Source organism: Sarcophilus harrisii, chromosome 5 (assembly GCF_902635505.1).
Source record: "Sarcophilus harrisii chromosome 5, mSarHar1.11, whole genome shotgun sequence".
Classification (NCBI taxonomy): domain Eukaryota; kingdom Metazoa; phylum Chordata; class Mammalia; order Dasyuromorphia; family Dasyuridae; genus Sarcophilus; species Sarcophilus harrisii.
In genome coordinates, this window is record NC_045430.1 from 212,337,607 (window position 1) to 212,357,292 (window position 19,686).

The 19,686-nt window shown below is 34.5% G+C and overlaps 1 protein-coding gene across 1 annotated transcript; it reads right to left on the reverse strand.

Moving 5' to 3' along the window:
• Nucleotides 1–3,124: 3,124 nt before the first annotated feature.
• On the reverse strand, nt 3,125–19,274 carry LOC100930022 (isopentenyl-diphosphate Delta-isomerase 1-like). Its single transcript, XM_003771816.2, has 5 exons — nt 19,164–19,274; nt 6,385–6,547; nt 5,915–6,007; nt 4,093–4,223; nt 3,125–3,451 (listed from the first exon to the last, which is right to left on the reverse strand). The coding sequence occupies exons 2-5, from the start codon at nt 6,524–6,526 to the stop codon at nt 3,134–3,136; spliced, it is 684 nt and encodes a 227-aa protein (XP_003771864.1). The 5' UTR covers nt 6,527–6,547; nt 19,164–19,274; the 3' UTR covers nt 3,125–3,133.
• Between the last annotated feature and the right edge of the window lie 412 nt (nt 19,275–19,686).

Below are 19,686 nucleotides of genomic sequence, written 5' to 3' on the forward strand. Positions count from 1 at the left end.
TTTAATAGCAGTGGGTGCTATATTTGGTCAAATGCTTTTTCTGCATCTATTGATATAATAATATGATTTCTATTTATTTGGTTATTAATATAGTCAATTAAGTTAATAGTTTTCTTAATATTGAATCTCTGGTTATTTGTTTGAAGCTGATGAATTTGTTTTCTTGCTTCATTCCTTTATGCCAGATATTCTCTTTCTGGACAGGGGAAGTTTGGCTTTCCAATATCATCAAATACATGTACAACTTTTCCCTTATTGCCACAGTAATTCATCCTCTTAGAATTATTCATGATGATTTCTAACTTTTTTTCTATTACCCATTAAGAAAAATTTTTTAAATTTAAGGCATTGCAATTGCTTTTAAAATTAGTTTTAATGGATTTGAGTTTCAACAATGAAACACCTTAAATACTATTTTGGAAGTTTTATTTCGATTATCACATTATGCTATTGTAGTTCTCTTTCAAGTCACCCTCTGTCTGCCTCAGTTTCCTCAGCTGCAAAATGAGGACAATGATAACACCTATTCCACAGTGTTATTTTGAGTTTCAAATGAAACAGTGCTTGTAAAATGCTTATCACAGTGCCTGACACATAATATGTGTTTAATAAATGCTTCTTTCCCTCCTTCTTCATCCATTCCCTTCAAGGAAAAAGAGCTCCATTTTGTGGACTTCATAATGTATTGCCACTTTCATGATCATTAAATCAGTCTAGTATTATTTGGACCTATGAAGTGATTATGATATAAGAAAAGTGTATCCAGACTCAATTTTACTGAAGTGCTTGAATTATGGAAACAAAAACTTTAAATTAATTATTTTATTGATTCCTTTTGTGTAATTTGCCATTGATATCTTTATCAGATGAGAACACACTCCTACTAAGTGTGAACAAGTGTAAACAGAACCCAAGAGAGCATTCAAGCCCAACTCTTGAGAAAGAACCATTGCAAGGGTGCATGGTGAGGAGGAGGAAAGCCCCTCTTCCTTCCTCTACCTCTCTAGGTCAGAACTAGTTGGAGTTGGACATTTCATCAAGTGTTTTAGTAGGATTCCTAAGATAGCAGGGGCTGTGGTAGTTTCTACATCAGGCATCAAGGACAGGATGGATGTTTTACCTTCTATATTCAAGGTTTTACAGAGTCTAACAGAAAAATACTATATTAAATCTAAGGGAATATTCTGAGAAATCTATCAAAAGTATTTTCCAGAGATGTTATCCTCTTTTTCCATGTGCTCTCTCAGTAGAAGCCAATATTCCCCTGATGGTAAAGTATGCCATGGATTTTGGGATGTGTGTTTCTACTGTATCAAATATAGTCTTCCTTAATAAATATTCATTTCTAAATCAATTATTGGGAGTTTGAGTTGACAGCACTTAATAGGGTTACTCATGGAACACAAAAGGGGAAATATAGCCAGACTTTGGGGGACCTGATTTGTCAATGAAAGTAAGAATGTTAATCAGGACCCTTTGAGTCTGGATGACTACATTTAGATCATTTAGATCCCTGTGATCTCCCAAGTAATCACACCTGCTTGGTGATATAAACATACTTGCCTATCCTGTACATAGCTTGCTATTTCTAAGCTGTATTTCCCTAGGCATTCTGGCCTGCTTACTTCAGTAATTCATATCATTCTGACTGGCCCAAACCCCCACTTCAGTCTGCTCATTGGCTGGCGGGAGACTGGGAAGCTTTGGGAGCAGAGAGATTGAGCCATATGGGAATGTTTCTGCAGGAGCCATAAGCCACCTGCCCAGATAGGAGGAGAAACAGTTTGTCTGAGAAAGTTAAAATTTTTCCTTAAACCCAACTTTCACGTAGTCCTTTCATATACTGACTGATTTATCAACTTTTTGTTTTCATTTGTGTTTCCTTACCAACAATGTGGTTAGAAAGCATTTAAGGGTAGAACTAATGATAACAAAAATATTCTTCTTTATTTTTCCTAGTCTTCACTTTGAAAGAATACCAGTGTCTTTTTGCTTGTCTTTCTCTTGCTTTTCATTTCTGGCTGGTCTGATTCTGGCATTTCCACAGGTTGTGTATTCCACAGATCCCTAGACTAGAAGGGAACAGAGATAGTAGTAGAAAATCTTTACTTCTAATAAGAGTTTGCAGAATTAGTTTGAACAATGTTATTCACTAAGTAAAAATCTGGACAATAGGATATACTTCAACATCATTTTATTAATTTTTAGTGTGTACATTGCTTAAATTTGTTCATGCATCCTAATGTAAGTTAGTTTGACATAATTAACAGTATAGCTAATTAAATGTAAACCAGAAAAGCCCATTTCCCATAAAGGAAAAAAAAAACCATTTTTTTCTTTTTGATTTGCTAAAATCATTCATCAATAAGAATCAAAGTTTAGTTTTCATTCCCATTTCCCATTTATGGTTAAATTTATTAATGATTAAAGAATAAAAATCTCCAAACATAGATATGTCAATGCAAGTCAAGCTTTGACTTCTACTTTAATAAAGACAGATTCCATAATATTTAGCATCATAATAGAGTTTACTTAAGCAGATTGTATGTTGTAAGACTACTTTGGATTGGTCATTGGCAGAGGGCATGGGTTTGAGGAATTTTTTATTTTAGCAGAGTAAATGATAAAACCTAGGCTATGAAGAATTGTTCTTTATTTCATAAAACCTATAGTTCAGTCCCTCTTCAGCTTCTTAGAAGACTTTGCTAGTACTTTTCTTTTGCATTTAATGTGTATCATCTTATCCCAAGGTAATCTATGTACTTTTCATATCTTTTCGACTCTGGGAGGTCAGGAACTCTGTCTTATCTAAACTTCCTTTCATCTAATGCTCTATACACAGTATGGCCCAGGCAAGGTGAAAACTAGAAATTCAGAGAGAGGGAAAAGTAGCTCAGATTAGTTTAATGTTTTATATCAGTCTGAGAAATACTCTCTATCTCCAGCAGGAAATGGAAAGTCTAATGAAAGATGTTGGATATGTTTATAACCTATACCACATCCTAAAATCAAATAAAATTTTGATTCCCACCCTACATTCCTTATTAATAGTTCTAAGATCAGAATAATCTATTCCATATATTATCCCAAAACAGAGACTTTGGTTGAGTAATTTTGTAATAATTTGTGGTTTTTATAGTCTGTGTATTGTTTTATGGTCAAGAAAATGATTCACATTAGGTAGACTATCCCACCACTTAAAGAGAAAATTTTCTGCCATGAGTTTTAGCCATGGAGTAATCTTAGCTTCTCTTCTTTCTCCTTTTGCCAGGAGCTCTTTTAATTCTTCCTTTGACATATAGTAATAATTTTTCAGCTCTCTTGAATCAGGATTCAAAGTTACATCCTTTGTCATCAATAGCAGATAAGCAATTTCATGTTCTCCCCAAGTCTCATCTGATTGAGCCTTGTAATGGTAGCGTGTCATATAGATGATATCATCCAAGGGAACCTGTGACCAAATTTGGTACACTGTTAGCAAACCTATCAGCAAAAAAAGCTTTCATTTTCTAAATGCAAATTTAAAAAATGACTTCAGTAAGTCACACATAACTTCTTCATCTGTAAAATGAGGCTGAAGAGAGAAGTTTCTTTTTGTTCTTATGATCAATCTTCTAAAATTCCAAGACCCTGGCAACCTGTTATCCCAGGTATAGACAATGGAAGCAACAAATTAAAATCAATAGGTCATAGATTTAGACCTGGAGAAGACCTTTAAGATGATTCAATCCAGCCCTTCAATTTACACAGAAATGCCTAAGATAACACAGCTAGTCAATATCGGATTTGAACCCAGATCCTCCTAATTCCTACTCTAATACTTTATCCACTATTCCATGTTGCTTCCCACCAGTTTACTAGAACTCTAGGTATTAAGAACTAAAATTTCTCCAATGCTGGATCAATAACACATTACCATATTATCTATGAATGTAATTTGATCACTAGATCAAGATCCACTCAAGGTAACTTAAGACAATTATCTTAGAGTTGACCCAACTCCAGGCACAGAACACTTTTAACTTTTCCCATATGATCAGTTTTCAGTTCCTGTAGTTGATATAACCATTTCTGGGACCTAAGACTGGTTACCTGTTCCAGAGGAATGCCTAACTCAGCCTGTATTCTTCTCTGTGCTGCTCTCCTTACTCCAATTGCATTGTTTTCATCCAGTTCTAGGGTATTGCTTAATGGATGACTAGAACAAGAGTCTGTAAAGTACCCTGAAAGAATAAAAGAGAGGATATATTTACTCTTCTGTGTTCTTGTAATATTCCAAACAAAACAGAATTTAGTACTAATGTTCTTGTGAAAATTATTTATTTATCCCTCTTTCACCAGGAATATCACTTGCAATATGGTCTACTGAAAGAGAAAGGAGGGGAAAAAAGACCTTTTTCTGAACAGTAAAATGTTGATCCAGTGGGAAAAAAAACATGCAAGAAAATCTATTTCATAAGGTTGTTACAGTGATCAAGAAAATGACAAACAAGTACCAATACAGATATTTTAAGAAAATGCATTTTTGGATAGAAAAATTCTCAACTAAATTGTGCTTATAAGATGATAGTTTATTATATGATACAGAAAAGAAATGTAGGATTCACTGAAGACTCTTCCCTAAAGCAATCAATAAATTGTGATTATCTCACCAACATAACATTGGGAATTATTTGTAAGAAAAATATCATTTAACTCCTGTACAAAACCACAAAGCAATCTCACCCTGTATATGTTCATGTGTTTGCAATTTTTAGGATTCTAGAGGTAAAGGACTTTAGACATTACTAGTCCAGGGCTTCCAAACCTAGGAATTTGAGTTATTTCTCTTTTGATAACTGCAAACTATATTAATTTATATAGTTATATTGATAACTGCATTTCAACATGCTGATTTTATTTATAATCTTATGCTTTTTATTTTATCCATTTAAATACATTATTTTGAGAAGCGTTCTAATGGTTTCACCACAATGCCAAAGGGATCCATAACATGAAAGGGAATTTAAAGTTTAAGAATTCCTGATCCATTTTGGAGTATTTACCACCAGGTCATCAGAACTCAAAATGGCAAATGCCAAAGAGAGAAGATAAAATTGGGAAAGAATAAGGAATATAGAGATAAGAAGATAGAGAAGAAAGAAAATGAAAACAAGGAATGGATGTCAGGACTGGGAGCCAGAGAAAAGAGTAAATCCTAGCTCCCTTCTCGATATCATTCTGCATTTTTCATCCTTCCTGGCACAGTAATAGTTGAAACAAGAAGTTATACATTTTTGTCAACATCTTAATAATTTCATGTTTGAGTTCATTCAGAACTCTTAGATGAATGCTTTCTGGTCTTAGTGCTTTGCTAATACTCAAATTATCAGTTTGGGATAGAATCTCCTAGGATCTCTTTAGTTGTCCACTGAAGATCTTTGGATGAGTCACATACAAAAAATTTGCAAAGCTTTTACTTTTAAAATTAATCCAGGATCTGTATTTGCTTGATCTCTTTCTTCCTTTTTATTTGATCATACTTAAGTAAATTCAGTATTTGGGTTGGGGCTTAGGTATGTTGGATTTGTAGGAATAAAATACAAATGAAATGTAAACTAACTATAATAAATGTTTTTTCCTAAGTCTCCTAGGCATAATCTTTATTTTAGCTCTAGCAATTTTCAAATATTAAAAGAGCTTTAGCATTTTTTGATTGCCAAGTAAGTGAGAGTTTCTACTTCTGAAGTTCATGTCTTTGAAAAATAGCTTATTTTAAAAATTACTTTAGTAAAATTCATTTCACATTGCCTTAGGCAACAGTGATAGACACTCTGGGACCGGGACACTAATATAGTCATCAATTACTCCCAAATCCAAACAAGAGAGTTCTGTCTGAAATCAGACAGAATAATATTCAAGTGGAGATACTTACCTGGAAAGGTAATTTTACAGTCTGATCTCTCCTGCACCAGTAGTTGATTTTTGCTATTGAACAAGACAACACTGAAAGCTCGATGTAAGAGCCCTGAAAAGAAATGAAGATATCCTTTAAACAGAGTTAATAAGATGTATCTTGGTCATTGCTTTACTGTACTGTACTCATACACAGCCATATTACCATGACTGAAAACTGTAGATGAGGATGAATATAGACAGAGTATAAGGAAAGACTTGGTGAGCATCTACTCTCTCAGTTGCCTGATAAATATATCATTAATTACATAGAAAGTCAAAATCGTCCCAATTAAGAGACATATCTTTAATCAAAACATTACAAGTAGCAAGAGCATAAGGTGATCCAGTCTTTTATAAGAGGGCACAGCCTACATTCTACAACATGTCAGACTGGAAACCACTGGGAAAACTCTTCTGAAGTGAACACAATTCATCTTTTTACTGTACCTTTTTGGATGTTTTTATACAAATGACATGTCTTCTTGTCCTCCGCACCAATCACATTATCATTTTCATCAATAATGATGCATAACTCTGCCAAGCGCCCCACTTGATACATATCCAAGTGACTACTATTTTCTTTTGACATAGTTTTCAGTCTTTATCCTACCTGTATCACAGAAAAAAGTGAAAGAATTGGGTATGTCATTGGAAATATTAAAAGAACAACAATAATTATATAATCATTAAAAGTTTTTACATTCATCACATCATTTGATGCTTTTGTGTATGTGTGTGGGTAACATAAGTTGTATTATATCCATTTAACAAATGAAGACTCTAAGGTTCAACCAGTATAAATGTCTTGTCCGAATTTCCAAGCCATTTCATAAATGGCTGAACTAAAAATCAAAGATTCTGACCAATGTCCTTTTCAACAAATTATGTGTTACTACTAATCTTTAACTTCTGCTGGTTATTTCTCTTTTAAGATAATTCTGATTTTATAACCTTTAGTTGTAATCAAGGATTTATTTTCCATATTGAGTATGGTAATGCTGAAATAGAGCAAAATTAGTAGACCTGAGTTTTAGTCTATGCTCTGAAACTAACTCAATAGGTGCCTTGGGCAAGGCCAAAGATTTCTGTAGATCTGTTTCCTTAATTGTACTTTAAACAAGCTGGATTAGGTGATCTCTATAAATGTGATGATTCTCAGTTCTGTATCTATATATGAAATTTGACATTTCAAACTGATTTGTCCCATAAACATCTCAAACACCATATCAAAACAGAATTCATTATCTTTTCCCCAAAACGTATCCCCTCTTCTGAACTAGCTCATAACTTTTGGTCACCCAAGTTCACAACCTCAGTACCATATTCAAGTCATGATTTTCTCTTAGTGCTACTAGCTCCCTAACATCTTTTACTTTCTCTTTACTCACATAGCCATTGTCTTGGTTGAGACCCTCAACATTTCTTGCCTGACTATTGCAGTAGCTTCCTATTTATTCTCCCTACCTCAAATCTCATCCTCTCCAAAGCATCCCACTCCACAAAGTAGGCTGCCAAGGGGATTTTCCTAAAATGCAGACATGACTATGTTCTCATTCCTTCTAACTCAATAAATTCTATTAGTTCCCTGGTATTTTAGTATTTCCAATTCTAAAATTCTAAATAATCTAAAATATGCATTTAAGCCTATTCCAGATTTTGTTATCTAGGAAAAAGTCAATGGTCTTTTTTTGCATGCATTCTCATGTATTCTCTGCTTCTGAAATTAGATGTAACAGAATTGGCCAGAGATGATGAAATACCACAAAATGCAAGAATTCCATAAAGGAAAAGTTAAAATTTCCCCCCCTCAATGCCAATTATCCAAACGCTGGCAATCACTTTTTATCCTGATATTTCCTTATCTGTAAGAAGTTAAAACTATCTCTTTTCTTCTCCATCCAGGGGTTGTCTTTCTGAGAATATTGAGAAGCATGGGAGACAATTATGTAGAGAAGGAACTTTCAGAAGATAGTAAAGAAAATCTCTATAAAAATAATAATGCATATTTATAACTGACCTGATTGGAGATTGAAATTCACCTTAATGTCAGTTCTTGAATTCACAGTCACTTTGTGATTATCTCAAACTCTGCTTTAGTTTTTATTTTGGGTTGCCTTTTATAATTTGAGAATTAGGAAAAAGGGAAGGCACTTTTACACAGAACATCTAGTTATCCCCTGAAGTCAATTATATCTTCATCCCATCATATCTTTTGCAATTAAGAGGGTGGAAAAGCTTTAGGTCATGTTACTCAGATAAAAGAATTTGAAAAAATTTTCACTTTGTATCTTCATGCAAGAAAATTAAAGTACAATCCAGATTATGAAAGAAGAGAAGAGATGGGATAAAAGAAGATGACTATAATGTTCTTTGGTTCGGTTTCTTGGGGGTCTTTGAGGCAGCCTTCGTTTCAGTTCAGTAATCACCAGAAGAATAGCCAGAGGTTAAAGTCCCAATCCTTTATTATCTCTTTGCCTAATGCTGGGCAGCTTTCTGGAGAGCCTTTCAGTCTGGCCTTGGTTTTAGTTGGGGAAGTGCAGGAGACCAGGTCAGCCACCAGAAAGGTCCAAGATTGAATTGAATTTCTCCTCTTGGTTCTGAGAGCTTAAGCTCCTGCCTCCAGTCCTATGTCTTCTCTGCCTCTGCCTCTGAGGGTTTTCTGAGTCCCAGTTTATATGCTCTACACTGAGTATAGACCAATTATTCTATCACTAGGAAACCATTATTTGTTGTAAGATTAAATCTATCATACTGAACCACGCTAAACTAGATAACTATTTTCTCTATCAGTTCCACTGACTTAGCACCTTGTAAGAATTCTTGTTTCAAGTTCAGCATTCTGGCCCATAACAGGAAAGGGACCCACATGTGCAAAAATGTTTGCGGCAGCCCTTTTTGTAGTGGCCAGAAACTGGAAACTGAGTGGATGCCCATCAGTTGGAGAATGGCTGAATAAATTGTAGTATATGAATGTTGTGGAATATTATTGTTGTGTAAGAAATGACCAGCAAGATGATTTTAGAGAGGCCTGGAGACACTTAAATGAATTGATTCTAAGCGAAATGAGCAGAACTAGGAAATCATTAGGAGATCATTATACACGGCAACAAGAAGACTATATGATAATCACTTCTGATGGATGTGGCTCTTTTCAGCAATGAGAGGATTCAAACCAGTTCCAATTGTTCAGTGATGAAGAGAGCCATCTACACCTTGAGAGGGGACTATGAGAACTGATTGTGGACCACAACATAGCATCTTCACTTTTTCTGTTGATGTTTGCTTGCATTTTGTTTTCCTTCGCAGGTTTTGTTTTCCTTCTTTACCCGATTTTTCTTGTGCAGCAAAGATAACTGTATAAATATAGATATTGGATTTAACATATTTAAACATATTTAATATGTATTAGACTACCTGCCATCTAGGGGAGGAGGGTGGGGGGAAGGAGGGAAAAATTTGGAACAGAAAGTTGTGCAAGAGTCAATTCTGAAAAATTATGCATGCATATGTTTTGTAAATAAAAAGCCTTAATAAAAATTTTTTTAAAGACTCATTTTGTTCCCAGGTTCAGGATATCATCACAGTAGCATTAGATATTTTGACTAAAAGATCCCATTCTCCTCTTATTCTAGACCCCATTTCTAACACAGAGCTGGGACAATTGTCCTTAGAAATGTCAAGGCTTCCAGGTCTCTAGAAATATCTCTGAAAATAGCTGTGCAACACCCTGAAGTTTGGGATTGTGCGCTCTCCATTCTGAAAACAGAACCCTACTTTAACAAAAATCTAAAAGTCAAGAAATGGGCTAATTAACGGGTGAGAGAGAATGAAGAAAGGGAAGGAGAGAGGTAGAATGGGATAAATTATCTCACATAAAAGAGGCAAGAAAAAGTTTTTATAGTACAGGGAAGAGGAGGCAGGTAAGAGGGAGTAAATGAACTTTATCCTCATGAGAATTGGTTCAAAGAAGAAATAACATAACACTCACTTGGGGTCAAAAATCTATATCTTACCCTGTAGGAAAATAGGGGAAGAAGATAACAGAAGTGGAGAGTGAACAAAAGGAGGGCAAATTGGTAGAGGGGCAGTCAGAAGTAAAATACTTTTGAGAAAAGGGACATGGTGAAAGAAGAGAGAATAGAACAACTAACTGGGGAAATAGGATAGAGGAAAATACAATTAGCAACAGTAACTGTGAAAAAAATTTCAAATCAAGTTTCTCCAAAAAAGACTCATTTCTCAAACATATAGAGAACTGAATCAAATTTAGAAAAATAAGAGTCATTCTCCAATTGAAGAATGATCAAAATGTATGAACAATTTTCAGAGAAATAAAACCATCTATAGACATAAGAAAATAAAAGTTCTAACTCACTATTGATTAGACAAATGCTTATTGCAACAATTCTAAGGAACTGCCATATACTTATTAAACTGGATAATAGGACAGAAAAGAAAAATGACAAACACTAGAAAGAACATGGGGAAAATGAGACATTAATCACATTTTGTGGAATTGTGAACTGATTCAACCATTACATAGAGCAATTTGGAACTATGCTCAAAGACCATGCATATACTCTTTGACCAGGCAATACCATTATTAAGTCTGTATCCCAGAAGAGATTAAAAAAAAAAAAAAAAAACTAAAAAGAAAAAAAGGATTTCTTTATACAAAAATATTTATAGCATCTCTTTTCTTATGGCAAAGAATTGGAAATTAAGAGAATGCTCAGTAATTGAAGAAATTGTAGCATGCGATTGTGATGGAATACTATTGTGTCATAAGAAATGATGAACAGGTTGCTCTCAAAATAACCTGGTAAGACTTCCATGAGCTCATGTAAAGTGACATGTACTGTGTCCAAAGTAACAACAATATTGTAAGATCATCAGATATGAATTCTCAGCAATACAATAATCAAAGACAATTCTGAAGAGCTCATGATAAGAAAAAAATGCTGTCCATCTCCAGAGGGAAAAAATTGAGTGTCTGATTATAGATTGAAGTATATTTTTCTTGAGGGTTACCTATTTTCTTTTATAATATGACTAATATGGAAATGTTTTTGTATGACTACACATGTATTACATATATTGAATTGCTTGCCTTCTCAATGGTGGGAGAGAGGTAGGAAGAGAGTAAAGAAGAGAATTTAGAATTCAAAGTTTTAAAAACAAATGTTAAAAATTGTTTTTACATGTAACTGTGGAAAACTTGAAAAACCAAATAAATTCCAAAAGAAAAGAAATATCCTGGCTTTGTTGTCCATCTGATTCTACTCCAACTTCAGATCTTATATTTTGGGTTCACTCTTTATTCCACATGATTCATCAAAGTAATTTTCCTTCTGGGAAACATACCCAGTTTAACAATAAGAACATGAGAAATGTCAAGATACTAGGAGATAGCTTGTTTTTCAGAGATATAACCTAAACTTGGCATCATAACAATATGATTTTACAGCAAAATCCAGAATTGTATTTTGTAATTTTTGTATTGCTTTGACCAGCACCAAATGTTCTCTAAACACAAACATCTGCCAAATCCATGTTCTGGTGATGAAGACATGCAATGGATCAAGCTTATCACATTATTGTTACCCCTCATTATCTTGGCTACAGCTCACCATACAGAGATTGGTATAAGTATTGAGATTTGGCCACATTAAAGGAGGCCCCCCCCACACTAAGGGAGGGGTCCTGGCACATGTATTTAATCTATCCCCTTGTTTGTAAATTGTTTCCCTCATTTTGAACTTCTTTTTGAGCCTTGACTCTCTTGTCTCTAGCCTACTCTATTCAGTTCCCACACAGATTAGAAGCCAGTTTCATCTAGTTGATATAAGAAATTAAACAGTTGAGCAATATTTCCATTACTTCTTTAATTATCATCACCAGAGTAATCTGTCAACTTTACTTGTGTTTTTTTCCAGGCCCATCCACGGTGAATTAAAATATAATGAATTGGGGAGAGGCATGTCACTATTGCTATTAAAAAATTCTTGTCTTGAACAAAAATACTGTTAACAAGTCAAATCATGTTCCCTAGGACTACTTAGTATAGTCCCCAGTTCCACACCTGCCCTTCTTTCCCCAATAGTCCCCCCAAAACTTTGAAACTTTGCAGTAAACTTCATGACTTTAGCTCAGCCTTTTGGATTTGGTTACCCTGTGAATTCTGCCTTGACCTAAAAGACCCTCATTGAACATGATTTGAATGACTTTAATCATTAGCAACAATTAGGAATGTGGTTCCAACATTGAGACTGAACTTTTTTTTAACAATTCAATCTCTATCATGCCTCAAGAGATAAATGCTCAAAGGATATAAACTATGCCCAAAGGATTATAAAATTGTGTATATCCATTGACCTAATACCACTACTAGGCATGAATCCCCTGAGGTTTTTAAAAAGGAAAAAGACATATATGTATAAAAATATTTATAGCGACCTCTCTTTTATAGGGCAAAAAACCTGGAAACTGAGGAGATGCCCATCAATTGGTGAATGGCTAAATATATTGTGGTATGTAATTATGATGGGATGTTGTTACATGGGAAATGATGATCAGGATGCTCTCAGAAAAACCTGGAAAGTCTTCTATGAGCTTATGTAAAGTGACATGTACAAAGCAATAGCAATATTCTGGGATGATCAGCTCTGAATGACTTTGCTATCCTCAACAATACAATGATTCACAACTCCTTTGAAGGATTTATAATGAAAAACGCTATCCATAACCAGAGAATGTTTCTATACAGATTGAAGCAATCTCTCTCTCTCTCTCTCTCTCTCTCTCGATGGTTTTTTTTTTTTTTTTTTTTAGGGGGAAGATCAATGTTTTCTTTCACAACTTGATTTTATGGAAATATTTTGTATAACTTCACATGTGCTTTCTTAATGGGGACTAAGGGTAGGGATAAGGGAGAAAATCTGGAACTTAAAGTTTTAAAAACAAATGTAAAAATTTATTTTAAATGTAACAGAAAAAATAAAAGAAATTAAATTCAATCCCTATACTATTAACTTTTTCTAGGTGTGATTGTCCCATTTTCCTTTTTCCAATTTCCTTTTCCTTTATAGAGATGAACAATGAAGGCGTGCAGACTCTATTGCAGAGAACACGGCTTCAATGGACTGCCCACATTGTTCAAATGTCAAATGCATACTTGCCTATAAGACCATTTTATGGAGAATTTACACAAGGTAAGTGCTCACAAGGAGGTCACTAAAAGCGATGCAAGGACACTCTCAAGGTCTTTCTGAAGAACTTGGGTATCAATTATGAGTCATTGGAGGGAAACTGACACCAGACTATCCAGCATGGCATGCCTACATCAAAGAAAGCATTGTGCTCTATAAGCAAAGTAGATTGCAGCAGCTCAAAAGAAACATGGGATGCATAAATTTAGAGACAACTCCTTCCCAAATGTTTATGTGGACTAATTTTGCCCAGCTTGTGGTAGAGAGCCTTCTGAGCTCCTACTGGTTTGATCAACCACAGTCAGACACATGATACATGACCCCAACATCATGAGTCATTTTGGTCCTCTGATTAAGAATGACAACAAGAAATGAAAGAGTACATAAAAGGATAGGAGTGGAATAAGGAGATCAAGAAGAATGTGTGGTGTGTTGTGGTCAAATCAAGGAGTAGCAATGTAGCAATCTGTTGTGCTGCCTTTTTTTTGTCTCTAAAAAAAATTATTGATAAGAGATGGATTTCTGGGATAGAAAAGGATATTTTTAGTGATTGTGATGATGTAATAAGAAACAAGAAACTTTTAAAAGAGATGTATAAAGCACTAGGCACAGTGTCTCATAGTAAGTACTATATATAATGCTTTATAAATTGGCTCATAATAAATGCAATATAAATGCTTATTGCCTGCTCCTTCCCTGATTTGATGCCTCTGTAATTTCCCCTCCTCTAGTATCCCTAGTAAATAGTGAAATCTCCCAGAAAAGGCCCAATCTACAGAGACAGGACAAAACATACTTCATCTCTATTTTATTTTTTTCTAATTTTTATTTAAAATTTTGAGTTTTAAATTCTCTCTCTCCTTCCCCTTACTCCCTGCTCCCTGAGACAGCAAGCAATCACATATAGGTCATATATGTGAAATTATGTAAAAGATTTCCATATTGCTTATTTTGTACAAGAAGATTCAAGTAAAAGAAAATAACGAAGGAAAGACAGTGAAAAGTAGCATGCTTCAGTGTGTATTTAATCAATACCATTTTTTTTTCTCTTGAGATAGAAAGTATGCTTCATCATTATTCCTTTGGGATTGTCTTGGATCATTGTATTGCTGAAAATAGCTAAGTCATTCACAGTTCTTCATCAAACAATATTGCTATGAACAACATTCTCTTGGTTCGGTTCACTTTGCTTCATATATGTTTATGTAAGTCTTTCCAAGTTTTTCCGAAATCATCCTGCTTGTAACTTCTTATAACACAATAATATTCCATTATAATCATATACTACAGATTATTTAGCCATTTCCCAAATAATGGGCATCCCTTTGATTTATAATTCTCCGTTACCACAAAAAGAGCTGCTATAAATATTTTTTTGTGTAAGTAGGTCCTTTCCCCCTTTTTTTGATGTCTTTAAGATATAGACCTAGCAATGGTACTGATGTATCAAAGAGAATGCACAATTTTGTAGCCTTTTGAGTATAGTTCTAAATTGCCCTCCAGAATGGTTGGAGCAGTTCACAACTCTACCAATGGCATATTAGTGACCCAGTTTTCACACATTCCCTCTAATATACAACATTTTCCTTTTTTGTCATATTAGATACTCTGATAGGTATGAGGTGATACTTCAGTTATTTTGATTTGCATTTCTCTGATCATTAGTGATTTAGAGCACTTTTTCATATATAGTAATAGCTTTGATTTCCTTGTCTGAAAACTTTCTGTTCATATCCTTTGATCATTTATCAATTGATGAATCACTTCTATTTTTATAAATTTCAGTCAGTTTTCTATATATTTGAGGCCCTCATCATTGCAAAAAAAAATTTCCCTAGTTTTCTGCTTTCCTAATAATTTCAGTTGCATTGATTTTCTTAGTGAAGAACTTAAATTCAATATAATCAAAATTATGTTTTATATTTTATAATGTTCTTAATATCTTCTTTGATCCTAAATTCCTCCCTTATCTGAAAATCTGATAAACTATTCCATGCTCTCTTAATTTATGATATCATTCTATGTGGATAAATCGTGTATCCATTTTGACCTTTTCTTGATGTGAGATGGTGAAATAAACTTTAGATTATAAGTGACATTTCCTAATTAGTTTTTAATTGCCCAATATGTGTAGTCATCTGTTATGGGCCAGAACTATGAACTTGAAACAAGGATGCTTACAAAGGATTAAGTGGAATTGAAAAGACAATGGTTATCTAGTTTAGCATGATTTAATTTAGATTGATTTAATCCTACAACAAATAATGGTTCCCTAGTGATATAATGATTGGTTTATACTCAGTGTAGTGCTTATAAGTTAGGACCTTCAGCTATGTTGTCAGAGATTCAGAGAGGCAGAGAAGAAAAAGGGCTGGAGGCAGGAGCTTAAGCTCTCAGAACCAAGGGGAGAAATTCAATTTGATCTTCAATCTTTCTGGTGGCTGGCCTGGCCTCCTGCACTTTCCCTACTAAGACCAAGGCCAGATTGAAAGGCTCTCTAGAAAGCTGCCCAACATCAGGCAAAGAGACAATAAAGGATTTGGACTTTAACTCCTGGCTACTTCTCTGGTGATTATTCTCCTGAAAAGAAGGCTGCTCCCATAGACCCCAAGAAAACTGAAAAAAAGAACATTACATTTTCCCTCTTTTAAGATTTCTTTGGGATATAAGCCCAGTAGAAACACTGCTGGATCGAAGGGTATGCGCAGTTCCATAACTTTTTGAGCATAGTTCTAAATTGCTCTCCAGAATGACTGAATCTGTTCACAGTTCCACCAACAATAGATCAGTGTCCTAGTTTTCACACATCCCCTCTAACATTCATCATTATTTTTTCTTGTCATCTTAGCCAGTCTGACAGGTGTGTATTGGTATCTCAGATTTGTCTTAATTTGCATTTCTCTGATCAATAGTGATTTGGAGAACTTTTTCATATGACTAGAAATAGTTTCAATTTCTTCATCTGAAAATTGTCTGTTCATATCCTTTGACCACTTATCAATTGGAGGTTGTCTTAAATTCTTATAAATTTGAATCAGTTCTCTACATATTTTAGAAATGAGGCTTTTATCTGAACTTTTGAATGTTAAAAATGTTTTCCAAGTTTATTGCTTCCCTTCTAATCTTGTCTGCATTAATTTTGTTTGTACAAAACCTTTTAAACTTAATATAATAAAAATTATCTATTTTGTGATCAGTAATGATCTCTAGTTCTTCTTTGGTCACAAACTCCTTCCTCTTCCACAGATCTGAGAGGTAAACTATCCTATGTTCTTCTAATTTGTTTATAATATCATTCTTTATGTCTAGATCATGAACCCATTTTGACCTTATCTTGGTGTATGGTGTTAGGTGTTGGCCAGTGTGCCTAGTTTCTGCCATACTAGTTTCCAATTTTCCCAGCAATTTTTGTCAAATAGTGAATTCTTATCCCAAAAGCTGGGGTTTTGGGGTTTTATCAAACACCAGATTACTATAGTCTTTGACTATTTTATCCTATGAACCTAACTATTTCCATTGATCAACTAGTCTATTTCTTAGCCAGTACCAAATGGTTTTGATGACCGCTGCTTTATAATATGGTTTTAGATCTGGTACACCTAGTCCACCTTCATGTGCTTTTTTTTTTTTTTTTTTCATTAATTGTCTTGAAATTCTTGACTTTTTGTTTTTCCAGAGGAATCTTGTTATTTTTTCCTAGGTCAGTAAAATAATTTCTTGGGAGTTTGATTGGTATAGCATTAAATAAAGAAATTAATTTAGGTAATATTGTCATCTTTATTATATTCGCTCAACCTATCCAAGAGCACTTGATATTTTTCCAATTGTTTAAATTTGACTTTATTTGCGTGGAAAGTGTTTTGTAGTTCTGCCCATATAATTCCTGACTTTTCCTTGGCAGATAGATTCCTAGATATTTTATACTATCAACAGTTATTTTAAATGGAATTTCTTTCTTGTATCTCTTGCTTTTGGATTTTGTTAATGATGTATAAAAATGCCGATGATTTACATAGATTTATATGTTGCTAAACTTGTGAATTGTTTCTAGCCATTTTTTTAGTTGATTCTCTAGGGTTCTCTAAATATACCATTATATCATCTGCAAAGAATGATAATTTGGTTTCCTCATAACCTGTTCTAATTCCTTTAATTTCTTTTTCTTCTCTTATTGCCAAAGGTAACATTTCTGATACAATATTGAATAGTAACGGTGATAGTGGGCAGTTTTGTTTCACTCCTGATCTTACTGGGAATGGTTCTAGTTTGTCCATTACATATGATGCTGGCTGATGGTTTTTAATAGATGCTACTGATCATTTTAAGGAAAAGTCCATTTATTCCTAAACTCTCTAGTGTTTTTTTAAAATAGGAATGGATGTTGGATTTTACCAAATACTTTTTCTGCATCTATTGAGATAATCAACACAAACAAAGAAACCTGTGGTTCACAACAAGAGATGATCTTGATTGGTAGACCAAGGCAGAATATTTCCTATAGGACAAATATTTCTACCTTGTTAGCATGGAAGATCCAGCATGGGAAGGGAAAATAGTTTATATTCCAAATGTCAGCTACCATCATGGTATTTTGAACTTGAAAGTAAAGTAATAAAATCTAATGGGTATTTGAAGAGTGAGGTAAATAGTAAGTATATTGCTGCAGTACAGAGAAAGACTAGTTGGATTTTTCTTGCTTCTCAACAGTGCCCTGCATTAAAACATGGTGGATACATAAATAAAATCCACTTAAAATATAGCTGATTAGAGTTCCACTAATTGAATTTTCTAAAAAATGGAGGATGCTTGAAACTGTAGTGATCAGTCAAGACCTAAATTGTATCAAGTGACTCTTTGAGATAGGTTCAAGGTCCATCTTGATAGCCAGCAACTACATATTCAATTCAGTTCAACCTAACATTCTCTAGAAAAATCACCTATTATACTTACCCTCCTTTCCTTCCCTTTCCCCATCCCAAGAACTTCTTCAGAGCAAACTGTACACTATAGTTTCCTGACCAGGCTCCCGCTTTTCTGCTTTCTCTTGCTTTCTCTAAGACAAGTCTCTCAAAGCCTCACAGAACAAAACATCTCCATTTGCCATTAGCTTGAACCTCATGGGAGGATCTTTGAGTCTCATCCTGTGCCTCTCAGTGGATTTTTCTCTAACCAATGATACTCAGTATGGACTTAATTTCAACAGTTAGTATTCTCCTATTTCCTTATATTCACCCTATCCCAGTAATTCTGACCCAGTTTCTAGTGCTCAAACTTTCTTCCTTTTCTCCAGCTTGACTTTCTTGAGTACTTATCCAGCTCTGTCTCACCCCCAACCATAAGGTACCACTCCAGATTTGCTGATTCCGTTCACTATGACCTTTGGAATGCCTGCTCCATGATAAACAAATAATTTTTTCACACAGACCCTTTATTTCTCCTCTCTCCTGGCACTCAGTTGGACCTCACTTCCTAATGGTGACATTTCCCCTTACCTTTTTCAGACTGGCTACTCCTCATAAATCTTGACTCAGTGGTCACACTGGGGGAATTGGAATACTCCTTCTCCCCCTTCTACTTCTAGATTCTCTCTCTACTACCACTTTACTAAATATATCTCCCATTATTTTACTAAATAAATCTCCCATTTTGAGGTTCATATTGTCTCAATATGATATGAGAATGTAGATACTGGTGATTGTTTTCTATTAATGTTTGGGACATTTTCTTTTCTTCCTCAATGAGTTTTGTTCTCTCTTTCTCTTCACCTTAACCCTTGTCTTCTTCTTAGAGAACATGAACAGACACAGTTCTTTAATGTACTATATTCCCACCCCCTATCTATGGCTTCGCTTAATAAGAGTTACAGTCAAGTTCATATCTATGATATTGTCATCACTCACAAGTATTCTCCTTTCTTGCTCAAGAACTCTGAAATTATTTTATCTAATTATCTTTATCATTATATCTTTTCCTATGGCTTATGAAACTGTTCTTTGCTCATGTCATAACTTTGAGTACCTTCTCTTCTGCATTCTTTCTCAGGTTATCATCTTTGGGCTTGTTATATTCTTTCCCCTCCTCTCAATCTCTTAGTAAACCAACTCAGTTCCATACTACCTTCCCTTTCAAATCCACTGCTTCTTTGTCCTATGATCAATGATATCTTGCTAAGCCCCAATCCTAGATTTCTTACATCATCCTCTTCCTTTGTTGCCAAATAGAACTTGAGAAAATCATGAATCCCACCATGTTTGTGTCCATCACAATCCATGTTATCTAATTTCAACTGAGCTCCCATTGCATCAAGCCAATACTCTTATCCCTCCCTAATTAATTCACTATCCCCATATAGCATAGCAGCTATCCCAAACCTTGTCATGTATTCCTAAGACTTACATAGAATCCCAGTCCCTACCCTCTCAGCTGAGGACCTCACTTAATAATTCATTGGGAAAAAAGGTGAGTCCATTAACCAAGGAGATGTCATCTTTATGTCCATGATTCCACATATACATCTCATGCCTGAATTCTAGTCTCACAT

What these genes read in the sequence shown, in the direction of transcription:
- LOC100930022 (XM_003771816.2), bottom strand. Translation starts at nt 6,526, where the DNA reads ATGTCAAAAGAAAATAGTAGTCACTTGGATATGTATCAAGTGGGGCGC. An exon ending in GTATAAAAACATCCAAAAAG is followed by an intron (nt 6,008 to 6,384) that starts GTACAGTAAAAA and finishes ATTTCTTTTCAG; the next exon opens with GGCTCTTACATCGAGCTTTC. An exon ending in TAGGCATTCCTCTGGAACAG is followed by an intron (nt 3,452 to 4,092) that starts GTAACCAGTCTT and finishes ATTTGGTCACAG; the next exon opens with GTTCCCTTGGATGATATCAT.